The sequence below is a fragment of the Symphalangus syndactylus genome, chromosome 17 (assembly GCF_028878055.3).
Source record: "Symphalangus syndactylus isolate Jambi chromosome 17, NHGRI_mSymSyn1-v2.1_pri, whole genome shotgun sequence".
NCBI classification, from domain to species: domain Eukaryota; kingdom Metazoa; phylum Chordata; class Mammalia; order Primates; family Hylobatidae; genus Symphalangus; species Symphalangus syndactylus.
This window is the reverse complement of record NC_072439.2, coordinates 33183896-33203399: the sequence shown is the minus strand read 5'-3', so window position 1 is coordinate 33203399 and position 19504 is coordinate 33183896. Positions and strand designations below refer to the sequence as shown.

General features: G+C 46.0%; 1 protein-coding gene across 14 annotated transcripts in view; it reads left to right on the top strand.

The window, feature by feature from the left end:
• Positions 1-19504, top strand: part of RBMS2 (RNA binding motif single stranded interacting protein 2) — a 102408-nt gene that overhangs the window by 43812 nt on the left and 39092 nt on the right. For 12 of the 14 annotated variants that reach the window (XM_063621367.1, XM_055246831.2, XM_055246829.2 and 9 more), the window contains 4 exons: positions 5464-5630; positions 12240-12298; positions 13164-13255; positions 14979-15136. In XM_063621367.1, coding sequence (XP_063477437.1) covers positions 5464-5630; positions 12240-12298; positions 13164-13255; positions 14979-15136 — 476 coding nt within the window. Of the gene's footprint in view, positions 1-5078; positions 5186-5463; positions 5631-11337; positions 11459-12239; positions 12299-13163; positions 13256-14978; positions 15137-19504 lie in introns of those variants that run through there. The other 2 variants (XM_055246837.2, XM_063621368.1) reach the window with 2 other exon arrangements.

The window sequence follows — 19504 nt, the reverse complement described above, 5'->3', positions numbered from 1 at the left end:
AGCTTTACTTAGGGGCTTTCTTAATCATTTCTCCCCCTTGTATTCTCTTACCCTTAAAAGTGAATATTTTTCTACCATTTTTCTTTGGTGTCAAACCTATGCAGCAATTTCAGAAGGTACGTGAGAATAGCAAGAAATAAAAGTTGTTTTATAGTAAGCAATGGCTTCCTATAGAGCAAAAAGCCTAAAGAATTTACCTCCTGATGAGAGGGACCAGTCCCACAGTGTTTTTGCTGACTGTAAGCTCAATAAAGGCAGAAAAGTTGTTTTGTTCTGAGCCATATCTTCTTTTCTAAGAATTTTTTCAGGCCTTGTAGTAAGTTTATTATTGACTAAGTCATATTTTTGAACTATATCTAAGACCTTAGTATTAAAACCAAGATGGTAAGCATGGTAGCAAACCAATAGCCTCTTTTTTCTTTTCTTTTCTTCTCTTCTCTTCTCTTCTCTTCTCTTCTCTTCTCTTTTCTTTTCTTTTCTTTTGAGACGGAGTTTCACTCTTGTTGCCCAGGCTGGAGTGCAATGGTGCGATCTCAGCTCACCACAACCTCCGCCTCCCAGGTTCAAGCGATTCTCCTGCCTCAGCCTCCTGAGTAACTGGGATTACAGGCATGTGCCACCATGCCCGGCTAATTTTGTATTTTTAGTAGAGACGGGGTTTCTCCACGTTGGTCAGGCTGGTCTCGAACTCCCGATCTCAAGTGGATCCACCCGCCTCAGCCTCCCAAAGTGCTGGGATTACAGGCGTGAGCCACCTCGCCCGGGCTTTTTTTTTTTTTTTTTTGAGACGGAGTCTCGCTCTGTCGCCCAGGCTGGAGTGCAGTGGCGAGAACTCGTCTCACTGCAAGCTCTGCCTCCTGCCAGGTTCACGCCATTCTCCTGCCTCAGCCTCCCGAGAAGCTGGGACTACAAGTGCGCGCCACCATGCCCAGCTAATTTCTGTATTTTTAGTAGAGACGGGGTTTTGCCATGTTGGCCAGGATGGTCTCGGTCTCTTGACCTCATGATCCGCCAGCCTCAGCCTCCCAAAGTGCTGGGATTACAGGCGTGAGCCACTGTGCCTGGCCTTTTTTTTTTTTTTTTTTTTGAGACAGAGTTTTGTTCTGTCACCCAAGCTGGAGTGCAATGATGCAATCTTGGCTCACTGCAACCTTCGCCTCCCGGGTTCAAGCAGTTCTTCTGCCTCAGCCTCCCGAATAGGTGGGATTACAGGCATGTGCCACCACGCCCGGCTAATTTTTGTATTTTTAGTAGAGACGGGGTTTTGCCATATTGGCCAGACTGGTCTTGAACTCCTGACATCAAGTGAACCACCTGCCTTGGCCTCCCAAAGTGCTGCGATTACAGGCATGAGCCACCAGCTGCCTCTCTTCAATTTATTTATTTCCCCAGTAACCCTTGTATTCTTGTTTGGACAGTCCTGGCATCATTGATTCTTTCTTTCAGAAACATTATCTCACATTGAGAATGGGGATAGATGAACGCCAACTGAGGCAGGTGGTCTCTTCATCTGCTCGTGCTTGGCACATAGTATGGTGCTACTAAAGTTGCTTTTGTTTTTTTCCCTCCCTCCCTCCCTCCCTCCCTCCCTTCCTCCCTCCCTTCCTTCATTCCTTCCTTCCTTCTTTCCTTCCTTTTTCCTTTTTTTTTTTGTTTTTGAGACAGAATCTTACTTTGTTACCCAGGCTGGAGTGCAGTGGCATGATCTTGCTTACTGCAACCTCTACACCTCTGCCTTCCAGGCTCAAGTGATCCTCCCACCTCAGCCTCACGAATAGCTGGGACTACAGGTGTGTGCCACCGTGCCCACCTAATTTTTGCATTTTTTTATAGATGTTTCACCAGGTTGCCCAGATTGGTTTCGAACTCCTGGGCTTGAGGCATCCGCCTGCTTCAGCCTCCCAAATTGCTGGGATTACAGGCGTAAGCCACTGTGCTTGGCCTCTTTGTTTTTTTAAGAGATAGGGTCTCACTGTGTTGCTTAGGCTAGTCTCTGACTCCTGGCCTCAAGCCAACCTCCCACCTCAACTTCCTGAGCAGCTGGGATTACAGGCTTGAGCTACCGTGTAAGCTGACAGTTGCTTTTATTATCATTGTTACGTTGACATCGTGGCTATCATCATCATCACCCTCATCACTGACAGACCTACAGTCTCATATTCAGAGAAGCAGCTTTGTTTTCTCAGCTAAGGATCAATAATAGCAACTCCTTAGAGATAAAGAAGGACATATTTTTTTTTTTGGAGACGGAGTCTCTCTCTGTCGCCCAGGCTGGAGTGCAGTGGTGCGATCTCGGCTCACTGCAAGCTCTGCTCTGCCTCCTGGGTTCACAGCCATTGTCCTGCCTTAGCCTCCCGAGTAGCTGGGACTACAGGTGCCCGCCACTAAGCCCGGCTAATTTTTTTGTAGTTTTAGTAGAGACAGGGTTTCACCATATTAGCCAGGTTCTTCTCCATCTCCTGACCTCGTGATCCGCCCGCCTCGGCCTCCCAAAGTGCTGGGATTACAGGCGTGAGCCACCGCACCCAGCCAAGAAAGACATATCTTATTTAATGATCTCCAGCAGTAAACTCCTTATTCTAAATTCAGGAACTGTGATTAAGAATTTAGGTCACAATAGGCTGGGCGCGGTGGCTCACGCCTGTAATCCCAGCACTTTGGGAGGCCAAGGCGGGTGGATCACGAGGTCAGGAGATCGAGACCATCCTGGCTAACACGGTGAAACCCCATGTCTACTAAAAATACAAAAAATTAGCCAAGCGTGATGGCAGGTGCCTGTAGTCCCAGCTACTCAGGAGGCTGAGGCAGGAGAATGGTGTGAACCCGGGAGGCGGAGCTTGCAGTGAGCTGAGATTGGGCCACTGCACTCCAGCCTAGGCGACAGAGCAAGACTCCGCCTCAAAAAAAAAAAAAAAAAAGAATTTAGGTCACAATCTTCTTTTTTTTTTTTTTGAGATGGAGTCGCCCTCTGTCACCCAGGCTGGAATGCAGTGGCACGATTTTGGCTTACTGCAACTTCCACCTCCCAGGTTCAAGCATTTCTCCTGCCTCAGCCTCCCAAGTAGCTGGGATTACAGGCATGTGCCACCATGCCTGACCAATGTTTGTATTTTTAGTAGAGACGGGGTTTCATCATGTCGGCCAGACTGGTCTCGAACTCCTGACCTCAAGTGATCCAACCGCCTCGGCCTCCCAAAGTGCTGGGATTATAGGTGTGAGCCACTGTACCTGGCCATAGGTCATAGTCTTCTTGACAATGTTTTATCTTTATGAAATATGTATTTATCACAACCTTGGTAATTTTTTTTTTTTTTTTGAGACAGAGTCTCTTTCTGTTGCCCAGGCTGGAGTGCAGTGGTGCAGTCTTGGCTCACTGCAACCTCTGCCTCCCGGGTTCAAGCAAGTCTCCTGCCTTGGCCTCCTGAGTAGCTGGGAGTACAGGTGCATGCCACCATACCTGGCTAATTTTTTGTATTTTAATAGACAGGGTTTCACCATGTTGCCCAGGCCAATCTCGAACTCCTGAGCTCAGGCAATCCACCCACCTCGGCCTCCCAAAGTGCTGGGATTACGGGTGTGAGCCACTGCACCCTGCCTCAACTAATTTTTGTATTTTTTGTAGAGATGGGGTCTTGCTATATTGCCCAGGCTGGTCTCAAACTCATAGGTTCAAGCAGTTCTCTCACCTCAGCCTCTCAAAGTGCTGGGATTACAGGTGTGAGCCACTGTGCCTGGACCAGTGTATTATTATTATTGCAGAGCTAGTAATTAAATGGAAATTTCAAAGTGATTCTTTTTAAAATTTATTTAACTTTTATTTTAAGTTCATGGGTATATGTGCAGGTTTGTTATATAGGTAATCTTGTGTCATGGGGGTTTGTTTTACAAATTATTTTGTCACCCAGTTATTAAGCCTAGTGACCTATTAGTTATTTTTCCTGTTCCTCTCCCTCCTCTCACCCTCCACCCTCGGACAGACCCCAGTGTGTATTGTTCCCCTTAATGTAAATATGTGTTCTCATCATTTAGTTCCCACTTATAAGTGAGAACATGCGGTATTTGGTTTTCTGTTCCTGCGTTAGTTTGCTAAGGATAATGGCCTCCAGCTCCAACCATGTTCCTGCAAAGGACAGGATCTCATTCTTTTTTATGGCTGTGTAGTATTCCATATGTATATGTACAACCTTTTCTTTATTCAGTCTACCATTGATGGGCATTTAGGTTGATTTCATGTCTTTGATATTGTGAATAGTGCTGCAGTGAATATACACATGCTTGTGTCTTTATGATAGAATGATTTCTATTCCTTTGGGTATATACCCAGCAATGGGATTGCTGGGCTAAATGATATTTCTGTTTTTAGGTTTTTGAGGAATCACTACATTGTCTTCCACAATGGTTGAAATAATTTGCACTCCAACCAACAGTGTATAAGTGTTCCCTTTTTTCCATAACCTCATAACCTCACTAGCATCTGTTATTTTTTTACTTTTTAATACTAGCCATTCTGACTGTTGGGAGATGGTATCCCACTGTGGTTTTGAGTTGCATTTCTTTCTTATTTTTGAGATGGAGTCTTGCCCTGTCACCCAGGCTGGAGTGCAGTGGCGTGATCTCGGCTCACTGCAAGCTTCGCCTCCCAGATTCACGCCATTCTCCTGCCTCAACCTCCTGAGTAGCTGGGATTGCAGGCGAGTGCCACTACACCTGTCTAGTTTTTTGTTTGTTTTTTTTTTTTGCATTTTTAGTATAGACGGGGTTTCACCACCTTGGTCAACTGGTCTTGAACTCCTGACCTCATGATCCACCCCCCTTGGCCTCCCAAAGTGCTGGGATTACAAGCGTGAGCCACTGCGCCCGTCCTGCATTTCTTTTCTTTTTTTTTTTCAAACGTGCTGTTGCCCAGGCTAGAGTGCGGTGGCACGATCTCGGCTCACTGCAATCTCTGCCTCCCGGGTTCACGCCATTCTCCTGGCTCAGCCTCCTATCTGGGACTACAGGCGCCCACCACCACGCCCGGCTAATTTTTTTGTATTTTTAGTAGAGACAGGGTTTCACCATGTTAGCCACGATGCTCTCGATCTCCTGACCTCGTGATCTGCCCGCCTCGGCCTCCCAAAGTGCTGGGATTACAGGCGTGAGCCACCGCGCCCAGCCCACAGAGTGTTATCTGGGAAATCCTAATGTAAGTGCTGGCAAAAGAGGGAAAAAGGAATAGGAAATATAAAGGGTGTATTAAAAGCTACAACAGGATTTTAAATCTTTGGGCTATCTCAGAATGTGGTATTAGATTTCTTCTCTGCTAAAATATGGAGCTAAGGAACAAACTATGTGTGTCCAAGTGAGTGCACATTTGTGATTATATATAGTTTGGAATCATTTTTTCAAGAGGTTCAGGATCTTCCTCACTCTCCAACATGTAAATGGATAATCCTTCTACCTCTTCCTCATGTCTCCCTGCAGCCATATGTGTCACTGGCTCAGCAGATGGCACCACCTAGCCCAAGCAACAGTACACCTAACAGCAGTAGTGGAAGCAATGGAAATGACCAGCTGAGCAAAACCAACCTATACATCCGAGGATTGCAGCCAGGCACTACTGACCAAGATCTTGTCAAGTTGTGTCAGCCGTAAGTTGCAGTACATGTGGGTAGGCTTCCAGGGACAGTATAGATTTGGTTTTGAGACAGGGTCTCGTTATGTTGTCCAGGCTAGTCTTGAACTCCTGGGCTCAAGTGATCCTCCTGTCTCAGTAGCTGGGATTACAGACGCATGCCACCACTCCTGGCCTTGCCAGCTCACTTATCCTAAAAGGCAATGGCATTTTGTTTCTACTCCATAGACACAAACTTTCTCAGCAGCCTCTCTCTTAAAAAATTCTACCTGCTACTGGCCGGGTGCAGTGGCTCACGCCTATAATCCCAGCACTTTGGGAGGCTGAGGCAGGCAGATCACGAGGTCAGGAGATAGAGACTATCCTGGCTAACATGGTGAAACCCCGTTTCTACTAAAAATACAAAAAAATTAGCCGGGCATGGTGGCGCGTGCCCGTAGTCCCAGCTACTTAGAAGGCTGAGGCAGGATAATGGTGTGAACCCTGGAGGCTGAGCTTGCAGTGAGCCGAGATCATGCCACTGCACTCCAGACTGGGCAATAGAGCGAGATTCCATCTCAAAAAAAGAGAAATCTACCTGCTACTGATATATATTATAAAGCCTTTATGTATTTCTCTAAGGAAAGCCAGTGTGGGACTGGCCTTTAAAGCCTAATATCCAACTTTATTTCCAGCACCTCCCCCAACCTGATGGTCTTAGTGGAAAGATTGCTGTCTTTACACCTTGAATAGAAAAGTTTAATATCTCTATAGATGTTAATTAGAAGGTATGAGAGAGCTGGCAGTGGGGATGGAAAAAAGTGGGACTCGCCAATCAAATCATGCACTTTGGACTTTCTGCTCCTGGAGATATTCCTTGGGAATGGAGACCTCAAATTAGCAGATAAAGAAAGTGGAGATAGGAGCAATTACTCTGCATCTACCCCATGAAGACCCTTCGGAGTTCTTTTTAGTAGATTTGAATCATGGAATTGCCCAATTAGGAATGTTGGGAAAATGGCAAGAGTGCACAGTTGTCCAGCTCAAAAAATAATAAACAATAAAAAATAAAGTCTGGTGTATATACAAAACTGGTCCTTGGGCCGGGTGTGGTGGCTCACACCTGTAATCCTAGCACCTTAGGAGGCCAAGGCAGAAGGATTGCTTGAGCTCAGGAGTTCAAAACCAGTCTGGGCAACATAGTGAGACCTTGTCTCTATAAAAAATATAGTAAAAATATACATTTAAAAAATTTTAAAAACTGGTCCGTTATCTCAGCTTACCTTGCTAGAAAGGTATGTAAGTGGAACTAAGGGGACTGTCTTGGACTAGTAATTTTTGAGAGGTGGGAATTAGCAGAAATGTTGGTTTATGAGGGAGCGAAAGAGTATCATATTAATATAGGTCCTTGATTTCTAAATTTTGTTTCTTGTACTAAATATAATGTGCTACAAAAATTCTCTCACATCACAAGACAGAGAAGAATCTTTTTTTTTTTAAGACTGAGTCTCAGCCTCCTAAGTAGCTGAGATTACAGGTGCACGCCACCACATCCGGCTAATTTTTTTTTTGCTAGAGATGGGGTTTTACTGTGTTGTCCAGGCTGGTCTCGAACTCCTGACCAGGTGATCTGCCCACCTCGGCCGCCCGAAGTGCTGGGATTACAGGTGTGAGCCACCGTGCCTCGCTCAGAGAAGAATCTTGATTAGACTTTACCATATATTTGTTCCTCAGTATCTGTGGGGGATTTGTTCCAGGACCTCCTCTGTCCCCCTGCATGGATACCAAAATTCACCAAGCTCATGTCCCTACGCTTTTTTTTTTTAAGACAGGATCTTGTTCTGTCACCAAGGCTGGAATGCAGTGGTGTAATCACAACTAACCGTAGTCTCTAGGGCTCAAGCAATCCTCCCACCTCAGCCTCCTGAGTAGCTAGGCCTACAGGTACACACCACCATGCTTGGCTAATTTTTTGTAAATTTTTTTTTTTTTTTGAGACAGAGTCTTGCTCTGTCGCCCAGGCTGGAGTGCAGTGGCGCCATCTCAGCTCACTGCAAGCTCCGCCTCCCGGGTTCACACCATTCTCCTGCCTCAGCCTCCCGAGAGCTACAGGCGCCCGCCACCACGCCCGGCTAATTTTTTGTATTTTTAGTAGAGGCGGGGTTTCACCGTGGTCTCGATCTCCTGACCTCATGATCCGCCCGCCTCGGCCTCCCAAAGTGCTGGGATTACAGGTGTGAGCCACCGCGCCCGGCTTTTTGTAAATTTTGTAGAGATGAGATTTCATCGTGTTGCCCAGGCTGGTCTCAAACTCATGCGCTCAATCATTCCTCCTGCCTCGGCCTCCCCAAAAGCTGGGATTACAGGCATGAGCCACCGAGCCTGGCCTCAAGTCCCTTAGATAAAATGGTGTAGTGGCCAGGCATGATGGCTCACGCCTGTAATTCCAGCACTTTGGGAGGCCAAGATGAGTGGATCACCTGAGGTCAGGAGTTGGAGACCAACCTGGCCAACATGGTTAAACCCTGTCTCTACTAAAACTACAAAAATTAGCTGGGTGTGGTGGTGGGCACCTGTAGTCCCAGCTACTCAGGAGGATGAGACAGGAGAATCACTTGAACCCAGAAAGCAGAGGTTGCAGTGAGCCGAGATCATGCCACTGCACCACAGCCTGAGTGACAGAGCAAGACTTCATCTCAAAATAATAAAAATAAAATAAAATAAAATGGTGTAGTATTTGCATATAACCTAGGCACATGCTCCTATATACCTTAAAATTATCTCCAGATTACTTATGATACCTCAATACAATACAAATGCCATGTAAATAAATGTTATACTGTATTGTTTAGGGAATAATGACAAGAAAAAAGTCTGTACATGTTCAGTACAGATGCAACCATCCTCTCTTTTAAAAAACATTTTAACTTTTATTTTAGGTTAAGGGGTACATGTGCAGGTTTGTTACATAGGTAAACTCGGGACTCGGGTATTTGGTGTATAGATTATTTTGTCATCTGGGTACTAAGCATAGTACCCAACAGTTATTTTTTTAGTTTTTTTTCCCTGAACCTCTCTTAGAAGAAAGACCTTTTTTTTTTTCCCTGTATATTTTCAATCCATGGCTGGTTCAGTCCACAAGTGGGAAACCCACAGATACAGAGGGATTTTTATTTTGCCTTTCTGAACAATTGCCTTATCTTTTGCTGTGTCTGAAGCATAAGTATAGTCAAGGGCAGCATGTAAGATCGAAGTAAGGAGCCCAAAAGGGGACTGTGGAGAGGCAGGAGTGAGGCAGGGATGAAAGAGGTGCCAGAGGAGTCCTGACGAGGAGACTGAGCAGAGCAGGTGGGTGGAGCCCTCTGTCCGCTGTGAGCAGGGAGTTAAGCCTTTCTAGGAAGGATGTTTCTCATGCGTAGAAGGACTTCCTGCCTTTGTCCCAGTTGTCTCTCCCTGGGTTGTAGAGGAAGTAAATATTGCTGGATCCTAAAGTCTGGTATGTGGGAAGGAGAGGCGTGGAGTCTAGGACTGGAACTCCTGGTTCTCGGAGGGGCTCCTTCAAGGAAGCAGCAGCAGTGACCCAGCTGCTGCCAGCTGCAGTGGAAATTCTGAGCTCAAAGTCTCAGCTGCTAGACCACAGCAAGCTCTACCCTGGGGCCTTCATAGGGATAGCAGCACTTGTGTCCTCTGCCCCGCAGTCAGACTTCTCATGAGTCCCTCCGCTGCCTAAATTTGGGAATGAATCCAAGTATGTAGCCTGGAAGGGCTAGGATAGCCACATCCATCCTCACCCTCCTTTTAATGTGTTCTGTTCCCAGCTTTCAGGGCATTGCTTGGCTTATTCTGTCTAATCCTTTGGATCACAGAAGTTCTACTAAAAAAGTCAGTGAGATGCCGCCAAGGAGTGAAAACAAATCAATCATCATATGTTCTTTAGGGATAGAAGGAGAGATGGGAAAATTGCTTGTTTGGGGTATTATTCTCAAATTCATTCCCTGACAACTATTTTCAGTTAGCTCTTGTACTTTGGACTTTGTTAGTGATTTCTGTTCTGTCTCTTTAATATTTTCACCCTCCTGGAGTGGAATGTAGAGGCTTTTTTCTAGTGGAACACCTCTAATATAATCCCTGATCTGTGATACACTACTACTCAAGTTTTAGAAGTTCCACGTGACTCTGCTACCAAAGTATAATTTTCGAAAAGTTGAAAAACACAACTGTTAGGCTGGGCACAGTGCCTCACACCTGTAATCACAGCACTTTGGGAGGCTGAGGCAGGTGGATCACTTGAAGTCAGGAGTTCAAGACCAGCCTGACCAACATGGTGAAACACCATCTCTACTAAAAAATACCAAATTAGCTGGGTGTGGTGGCGCATGCCTGTAATCCCAGCTACTCCAGAGGCCGAGGCAGGAGAATCGCTTGAACCCGGGAGGCGGAGGTTGCAGTGAGCCAAGATCACGCCACTGCACCTCAGCCTGGGCAACAAGAGTGAAACTCTGTTTCAAAAAACAAAAAGAAAGAAAACACAACTGTCATGCAAATATAAAATGTACGTGAATCAAAGATTTTTATAACTCATTAATGAGGGAACCAGCAGGATGGCAAAATAAATTCAAAGAACATTTGAGGAACTATTTATAGGAAATGAAGAAAGAATGTTGGAATAAGATTGCTACATTAGATAAAAAACTGGTTTATGTCCTATAGGATAGTAAAGCCACTAACCTTTGCAATTATTTTATCTACTGCACAGAAATAATTTGCATTTTTACTGGACAAAAATCTATAACTTGGCCAAGTGTGGTGGCTCATGCCTGTAATCCCAGCACTTTGGGAGGCTGAGGCGGGTGGATCACCTGAGGTCAGGAGTTTGAGACCAGCCTGGCCAACATGGTGAAACCTCGTCGCTAGTGAAAATGTAAAACTTAGCTGGGTGTGGTGGCAGGCGCCTGTAATCCCAGCTACTCGGGAGGCTGAGGCAGGAGAATCGCTTGAACCTGGGGGGTGGAGGGTGCAGTGAGCTGAGATTGCGCCATTGCACTCCAGCCTGGGCAACAAGAGCAAAACTCCGTCTCAAAAAAAAAAGAAGAGGAAGGAGAAGGAGGAGAAGAGGAAGAGGAAGAAGAAGAAAGAAGAAGAAGGAAGAAGAAGAAGAAAGGATATGCAGCGTTTGGCCTTATCACCAAAATTTAGATGGTTTTTTGTTTATAAGATGGTTTTCTTAGAGCTGGGCATGGTGGCTCTCAGCTGTAATCCCAGCACTTTTGGAGGCCAAGGCAGCAGGATTGCTTGAGGCCAGGAGTTAAAGACCAGCCTGGGCAGCATAGTAAGATCCTGTCTCTACAAATAATTTTTAAAATTAGCCGGACATTGTGGTACACACCTTTGGTCCTCAGGAGGCTGAGGCGGGAGAATTGCTCGAGCCTAGGAGTTCAAGGCTGCAGTGAGCCATGTTCACACCACTGCACTCCAGCCTGGGCAACAGAGCCAGACCCTGACGCACACACACACACAATTTTTTTTTAATACTACAGTTCCCACTCTCCTCCCTAACACTCTCAAATCTTGACAATGAGAAATAGAAGTCTCAGAGTAAGGCAAAGAGATATTAAAGTTGAGGTTCCTTGAATATAATAATAATAGCAATTAAAAATTTTAAGTGCTTACCGTGTGGTAGACATTAATGATTTGTGTTTATTAACTCAATTCACACCCCTAACAATCCTATCTCCATTTTACAGATGATGAGGCTGAGACACCAAAAGGTTCAATGACTTGTTCAAGATCACACATAGCTAAAAAGTGGCAGAACCAGGATTTGAACCAAAGCAATTTGGCTCAGGTTGACCTTCAATTAAAGGGGTCAGTGGAGGGGTGATGGAAATAGGATATCAGAGAAGAAAAATGTCTATAGTTTTTTCATAGGATCAGTGGTGTTTTCCAAAAGAAAATAAGTAATGGCAAGGATTCTTTTTAGCCCTCAGGGAATTCCAGCCAGAGCTCTGCCTCTACACACTCTTTTGTGTGGACATTGCCAAGCTTCTTTCCCCAAAAGACAGTTTTCTCTTTCCAACTAGTGTGTGAGTCTTAGCTGGGAAAGAAGAGAGAAATGTGTTGGTATTATAAGGAGTACAGTTACTTTATTTCTTTTAGGTACCTTTGGGGAGGATGGGTTTATATTAAGTGTGGCATTTTTAACCCACTTCTTTTTTTTCTTTTCTTTTTTTTGAGATGGAGTCTTGCTCTGTCATCTAGTCTGGAATGCGGTGGCGCCATCTTGGCTCACCTCAACCTCCACCTCCCAGGTTCAAGCAATTCTCCTGCCTCAGCCTCCCAAGTAGTTGGGACTACTAGCGTGACACCCAGCTAATTTTTGTATTTTTAGTAGAGATGAGGCTTCATCATGTTGGCCAGGCTGGTCTCAAACTCCTGACCTCGAGTGATCCTCCAGCCTCAGCCTCCCAAAATTCTGGGATTACAGGCGTGAGCTACTGCACCCGGCCCCCATTTCTTTTTTATTTTTATTAATGTTTGAGTAGGAAGTTAGATCATGGAAAGGGCATGGATTTGTCGAGATGTCTGAATCTGTCCTATTCTTAGTCTCTGCCCCCAGATTATTACTTTGCATTTTCCTCTCCCTTAGATATGGCAAGATTGTTTCCACTAAGGCCATACTGGACAAGACCACAAACAAATGCAAAGGTGAGAGAACAACTGTCGTTGGTGTTGGAGAGCACCAGTAAGTGAGGCCATCCTTTGCTACTGCCCTTTACTGCTGAGAGTCCTGAGTCTACGGTGCCAGCGAGGAGTCCCTGAAATTTTTAGGCTTAAAAGATTAGGAGATATTTAGATTCTTTGGTGACCAGATAGCTAGAGCTGAAAATGCTGTTTAAGGGCCCCAAGGCCAGAAGACTATACAAAACACCTTTGAGTCTACTGAGCTTATTTTGGACTTTGTATTTCCCTGGATGAGGTGGTAGAAGTGGGTAAGTGAGATTTTCTTCTGCTTAGCAAAGCCATGTAAATGCCTTTTTTGGGGAGTGTTTTGGTGGGTGTTATTTTCTGAGGGTGAGTAGTTTTATTGGGGTTTTGAGCAGTTCTAGATAGAGCTGGAAGAGTGGAAGGAAGAGAAAGGGTTATAGGTTGGGGTGGTGAGGGTCTTCTTCCAGCAGGTGGCTGGTGGTCTGCTCTGAAGAGGCTGCATTCCCTACATGCCTAGCATTTCTGGGGTATATCAAGAAAAGAGGGGAGTGAATTCTTGTAGAGGTATAGGGGGGCTTTGGGTTATTAGAAGAGCCTAGTTCCTGAAACCTCAAATTTCTTAAGAGGGAGGGAGAAGGGCAGGGACACCAGAGTAGCTCATTGCTTTGGCATTCTTAGCCACAAAGTAGATCACATCTCAGGGTTTGAGGAGCATGTGGATAACTACCTGAAACCTCTCAATAGCTCTTTCTCCTCCCATTTCTGTTACATGGATCATAACTCTTCCTCTGTCTCCTGAAAAGCCTGGATCTCTCTATGTTCCTTACACCTCCCACTTCCTAGTCATGCTGTTTCTCTGTTCCAGGCTATGGCTTTGTAGATTTTGACAGCCCTTCAGCAGCACAGAAAGCTGTAACAGCACTGAAGGCCAGCGGTGTACAGGCACAGATGGCAAAGGTAAGGGTACTACCCCATGTCTGTTCCTCCAAGGGGTTTGTGGTTAGCACCAAAGTTCCAGTTCTAAGGTTTCCAGAGGGCTTAAGAACCATGAAATTGAGTGGGCAAGGGCTATCCGTGGTGCTTTCTAGACAGTCCATGAGCACCCCTGGCTGCTGGAGGAAGATGTATTCAAAGTCTATGGCAGGCAGCTCTATCAGCTGTCTTCCTCTTACCAAGTTATTGGCAGCAAGAAAGGTAAGGTGGCCTCTTCCAGTACTCCTGCTGCTTCCCTATGTTCCCTATATTTTTCACCCTGGCCCCACTTCCCTACCAGACAGCTTGTGGTGGTTTTGCAACATTCTCTGAACAAGTCAATTGTGCAACTCAGAATTTCAGAACAATGCTCTCCACCTCCTAATGTTGTTCCCCATACGGGGCCGGGTAGTGGGCTGGGGAGGCAGGAGGGAAGCCACATCAAGGGAGGAAACTGTCTCTTCTCCTCAGATCTGTCTGAAACTGTTGTCTTCACCTAGACTACTAGAAATCTAGAAGCTTTTCTCTCACTTCTTCTGTTAGGTGGGATTGTCCCCCTGCCTTTCTATTTTATTTTATTTATTTTGAGACAGAGTCTCGCTCTGTCGCCCAGGCTGGAGTGCAGTGGCGCAATCTTGGCTCACTGCAAGCTGCACCTCCCGGGTTCACGCCATTCTCCTGCCTCAGCCTCCCAAGTAGCTGGGACTACAGGCACCCGCCACCACCCCCGGCTAATTTTTTGTATTTTTAGAAGAAACAGGGTTTCACGTGTTAGCCAGGATGGTCTCGATCTCCTGACGTTGTGATCCACCCACCTCAGCCTCCCAAAGTGCTGGGATTACAGGCATGAGCCTGTAATCCCAGTGATCTGGGGTTATAGCCTGGCCGTCCCTTTGCCTTTCTGAAGCTGTTATGAGTATTATACATAGAGCTTGTGAGACAGGCCTGCTAGACACCTTTTCTGTAATGGTTAAAGAAGAGGAAAACAAAAGGAAAAGCCAGAAGAGGATTAAGGTTGCTAGTGACCACTGTTTAGGGCAGAGTGACTGCTTAAATTCTTATAAATACAACTATTGGATGATATTGCCATTTTGCACATTCTGTCCCCTGGAAGGGCTCTCCTACCTCCTCTTCCAGGAGTAAAACCCTCTGACAAAAGCTCAAAGGTTTAGGAGCCTTCAGGGTCCTAGGAGACTGTAGCTTTCAGGGCTCCATGGTGACCCAGTGAACTCTGTATCTGGCTCTTTCCCTGTTCCCTTCTCCCCTCTTCCTGCTCTTCCTCCATCAGGGAGTGAACAGGCATTCCTACTTAGAGGATTCTGCGTGGCCGGAAGAGAAGTGGGGAGGGGCTGTTCAAAACAAGCCAGCCAAGGAGCAAGGCAGTCTGAGGGAATCCAGCCTCTGGGACCGGCTGCTGGGGGAGAGTGGGAATGCTGCTCTGCCTGTTTCTAAAAGAGACAGCCAAACACCATTTATGACTTGTATGATGGGCTTGTATAGTACTAGAAATATTAAATCTGCACTTCTCCCTCCTGGAACTCAATATACAGCCCGTGGTAGAGGGACTGGGTGTTAACAAATAGAATAATCTTTGTTTATGTGGGGCCCTTCCTGTAGTCTCTTTCCCGAAATGTCATTTGTGAGGAGGGCTGAGGGTGGGAGAGGGATAAGAGATGTGAGCCTCATTTTCTCACTGTTATTTCCATAGCAACAGGAACAGGACCCCACAAATTTATACATCTCAAACCTCCCACTTTCAATGGATGAGCAGGAACTGGAGGGGATGCTGAAGCCCTTTGGCCAGGTTATCTCCACCCGTATCCTTCGAGATACCAGTGGGACCAGCAGAGGTGTTGGCTTTGCAAGGTGAGGATGGCAGGAGTGGGGAAATGATGAGGTTAATAACAAATGTCACTTGGGGCTCACCAGAAAACAAAATCTGTGCCTTTCCCACACAAGGTCAAAATACTGTACTATTATTCAAAAATACTTGATGGTAAGTCAAAAGTTCATTTTAGGCCAGGCACGGTGGCTTACACCTGTAATCCCAGCACTCTGGGAGGCCAAGGCAGGCACATCACCTGAGGTCAGGAGTTTGAGACCAGCCTGGCAAACATGGTGAAACCCCGTCTCTACTAAAAATACAAAAATTAGCCAGACGTGGTGGCACATACCTGTAATCTCAGCTACTCGGGGGGCTGAGGCAGGAGAATTGCTTGAACCTGGGAGGTGGAGGTTGCAGTGAGCTGAGATCATGCCACTGCACTCCAGCCTGGGGAACAGAGTGAGACTCTGTCTCAAAAAAAAAAAAAAAAAAGTTCATTTTATTATAGGTTACAATACTCAAAAACCCATTAGCCCCTATCTAAATATGTTTTTATAAAGATGGGGTCTTCCTGTGTTGCCCAGGCTGCTCTTGAACATCTGGGCTCAAGTGATCCTCCTGCCTCAGCCACCTAAGCAGTTGGGATTACAGGCATGAGCCACCACACTCGGCTAAGCTCCCTACTACTTCCTGCTACTCTAGGCTTTGTTCCTTTAATCCAGACCCAACCAGAGTAAAAAATTCTGTACATTCTTATGGTTTACTGAGTATTTCTCATCTTGTTGTCTCATTTAATCTTTTTTTTTTTTTTTTTTTTTTTGAGACGGAGTTTCGCTGTCACCTAGGCTGGAGTGCAGTGGCGCGATCTCGGCTCAATGCAAACTCCGCCTCCCGGGTTCACGCCATTCTCCTGTCTCAGCCTCCTGAGTAGTTGGGACTACAGGCACCCACCACCACGCCCGGCTAATTTTTGTATTTTTAGTAGAGACAGGGTTTCACCGTGTTAGCCAGGATGGTCTCGATCTCCTGACCTCGTGATCCGCCTGCCTTGGCCTCCCAAAATGCTGGGATTACAGGCGTGAGCCACCGCGCCCGGCCCCTCATTTAATCTTTACAACAGCCCTATGAGATAAATATTCTCTATCTTACGGATGAGGAAAGTGAACTCTTCAGTAGAAATGATTTGCCCAGGGTCTTACAGGAGTAGGTGTTAGAGCAGAGCCCTGATCCTCCTGGCTTTGAGAGCAGTAGGATGAAGTAGAAGTTTTGATCTTCCTTTTCAGATCTGTTGGGAGACCTCTATTCCAGAACAATTCTGCACCTGTGATATCAGAGCTTGTGAGCCTTCGTTCACTCTCTGAAGTGGAGATTGATTCAGATGAGTAATTTTCCCACAGTATTCCCTACACCTGCAGTTTTCCCAGGTGCGCTTCTTTGGGCTTTGGTTATCTGCCCTCACTGTCATAGGGCATCAGCCTCCCTTAGCCCACTTAAGAAATGGCTCTGCTTTTATTTATTTTAAGATTTTATTTGAAAGGAGATTCTTTTGACTTTTTTTTTTTTAAGTTTCAAAATGACTGGACTAAGTGAGCTAAGCACCCCTTTTTGCTTTATAATATCTTGTCTGGTCCGTGAACACCTCCTTACTCTGCGTGTTTGAGACCTTGGGAACAAGAAATAGTTTCTCTTGGCCGCGCGCGGTGGCTCACACCTGTAATCCCAGCACTTTGGGAGGCTGAGGCGGGTGGATCACCTGAGGTCAGGAGTTTGAGACCAGCCTGGCCAACCTGGTAAAACCCCATCTCTACTAAAAATACAAAAATTAGCTGGGTATGGTGGCGGGCTCCTGTAGTCCCAGCTACTTGGGAGGCTGAGGCAGGAGAATCACTTGAACCCAGGAGGCGGAGGTTGCAGTAAGCCGAGATCGCGCCATTGCATTCCAGCCTGGGCGACAAAGCGAGACACCGTCTCAAAAAAAAAAAAAGAAGAAGAAATATTTCCTTTTCCCCAGCTGACTCAAGCTTAGTAGCACCACCTGCTGGCAATCCCCTGTATATCTAAAGGAGAGTTCCTAGGCTTGGGACCATCGAACTTATTTTGCAGATTGAACAGAGGTTCTCAACCTTTCTCAGTTTGTGGCACCTGTAGTTATCTAATAGTTTTTCACCCTAGATCAAAAGAAATACCTAACAGTTCCATTTATTAAGTAACTGAATGGTCCACACTTTTTTTTTTTTTTTGAGACGGAGTCTCGCTCTGTCGTGTACCACAGGTGCGTACCACCACGCCTGGCTAATTTTTGTATTTTTTTGTTGTTGTTGTTGAGACGAAATCTCACTCTGTCGCCCACGCTGGAGTGCAATGGCACAATCTTGGCTCACTGCAACCTCTGCCTCCCGGGTTCAAGTGATTCTCCTGCCTCAGCCTCCTGAGTAGCTGGGATTACAGGCGCCCGCCACCATGCCCGGCTAATTTTTGTATTTTTAGTAAAGATGTGGTTTCACCAGGTTGTCCAGGCTGGTCTCGAACTCCTGACCTCAGGTTATCCAGCCGCCTCAGCCTCCCAAAGTGCTAGGGTTACAGGCATGAGCCACTGCGCCCAGCCAGTCCACACAACTTATTTAAAAACTTCCCTGACAGCAATAACTTCATGGTCCATACAGCTTAAGAAGTGTTTATGTTTTAACAACTTTGTAGCTGTTTGAAAAAATAATACACAAACATTGAAAGAGAGCATGTCTTTATTTCATTCTAACTACACTTACTAATGGAATATGTGCCTGTTGGAATTGCACAACTTCTCAAAATTTGGTATCAGAATGGACACCTACACACTCATTTCCTGCTACATATTGGTTTTCTTATGGTATTTGCTTTTGTCATAGCAACTATTTAAACCCAGCTTTGTGAAAATATGATGTTATCAAAAGGATTGTAGGGGGAACTAGTGTTGACGCAGTGAACAATTTTGAGTTAGTAGTGCACACATTTTCCAACAGATATTGCTGTTTTTCTTCAAAGAGTTAAAATAACCCTCACTGTGCCCCTCTGAGTTCACCACAGCCACCCACAGTGCCTGAGCACAGTTTAGGAACTGTGGCTTTAGAGACTTTTGAAAAACTATGAAATTTCTTGTATGTTTCTATGTTATTGTCTACAAGTTTTCTTCATGTATTCAGATTCATGCAAAGTATAATTTCCAGCAAATTATAAATATTGGCATTTAAAATAAAACTGTTACCTCATTTAAAATGTATTCAAATGAGATCTAAATATCATATCAATCTGATACACAAATCATTCATTTAAAAAATACCTGACTTTGGCTGGACTCGGTGACTCACGCCTGTAATCCCAGCACTTTGGGAGGCCGAGGCGGGTGGATCGTGAGGTCAGGAGATCGAGATCATCCTGGCTAACACGGCGAAACCCCGTCTCTACTAGAAATACAAAAAATTAGCCAGGCCTGCCGGGCGTGGTGGCTCATGCCTGTAATTCTAGCACTTTGGGAGGCCGAGGCGGGTGGATCACAAGGTCAGGAGATCGAGACCACGGTGAAACCCCGTCTCTACTAAAAATACAAAAAATTAGCTGGGTGCGGTGGCGGGCGCCTGTAGTCCCAGCTACTCGGGAGGCTGATGCTGGAGAATGGTGTGAACCCGGGAGGCGGAGCTTGCAGTGAGCCGAGATCGCGCCACTGCATTCCAGTCTGGGCGACAGAGCGAGACTGTCTCAAAAAAAAAAAAAAAAAAAAAAAAAGCCAGGCGTGGTGGCGGGCGCCTGTAGTCCCAGCTTACTCGGGAGGCTGATGCTGGAGAATGGTGTGAACCCGGGAGGCGGAGCTTGCAGTGAGCCCAGATCGCACCAAGGCACTTCAGCCTGGGCGACATGCACTTCAGCCTGGGCGACAGAGTGAGACTCGTCTCAAAAACAAACTGGACTTTGGGAGGCTGAGGCGGGCAGATCACTTGAGCTCAGGAGTTCAAGACCAGCCTGGGCAACATGTGAAATCCCATCTCTATAAAAACAAAACAAACAAACAAAAAAATTAGCTGAGCATGGTGTCACGTGCCTATAGTCCCAGCTACCTGGGAGGCTAAGGTGGCAGGATCACCTGAGCCCAGGAGGTCAAAACTGCAGTCAACCATGATCACACCACTGCACTCTGGCCTGGGCTACAGAGTGAGACCCTGTCTCAATAAATAAATCAATACAGGAATATGGGTAGGGCTGGAGGCAGATGGGGTGGGTCTTGCCCTGGGGATGGAGCTATGGGCCCATAGGACCCCCAGCCACTTCCAAGTCCCCCTTACTCCTACACCCCCTCTCAAAAAAAAAGGGCTTTTTTTTTTTTTATTTAAATACAGTAGTCTCGGCTGGGCGTGGTGGCTCATGCCTGTAATCCCAGC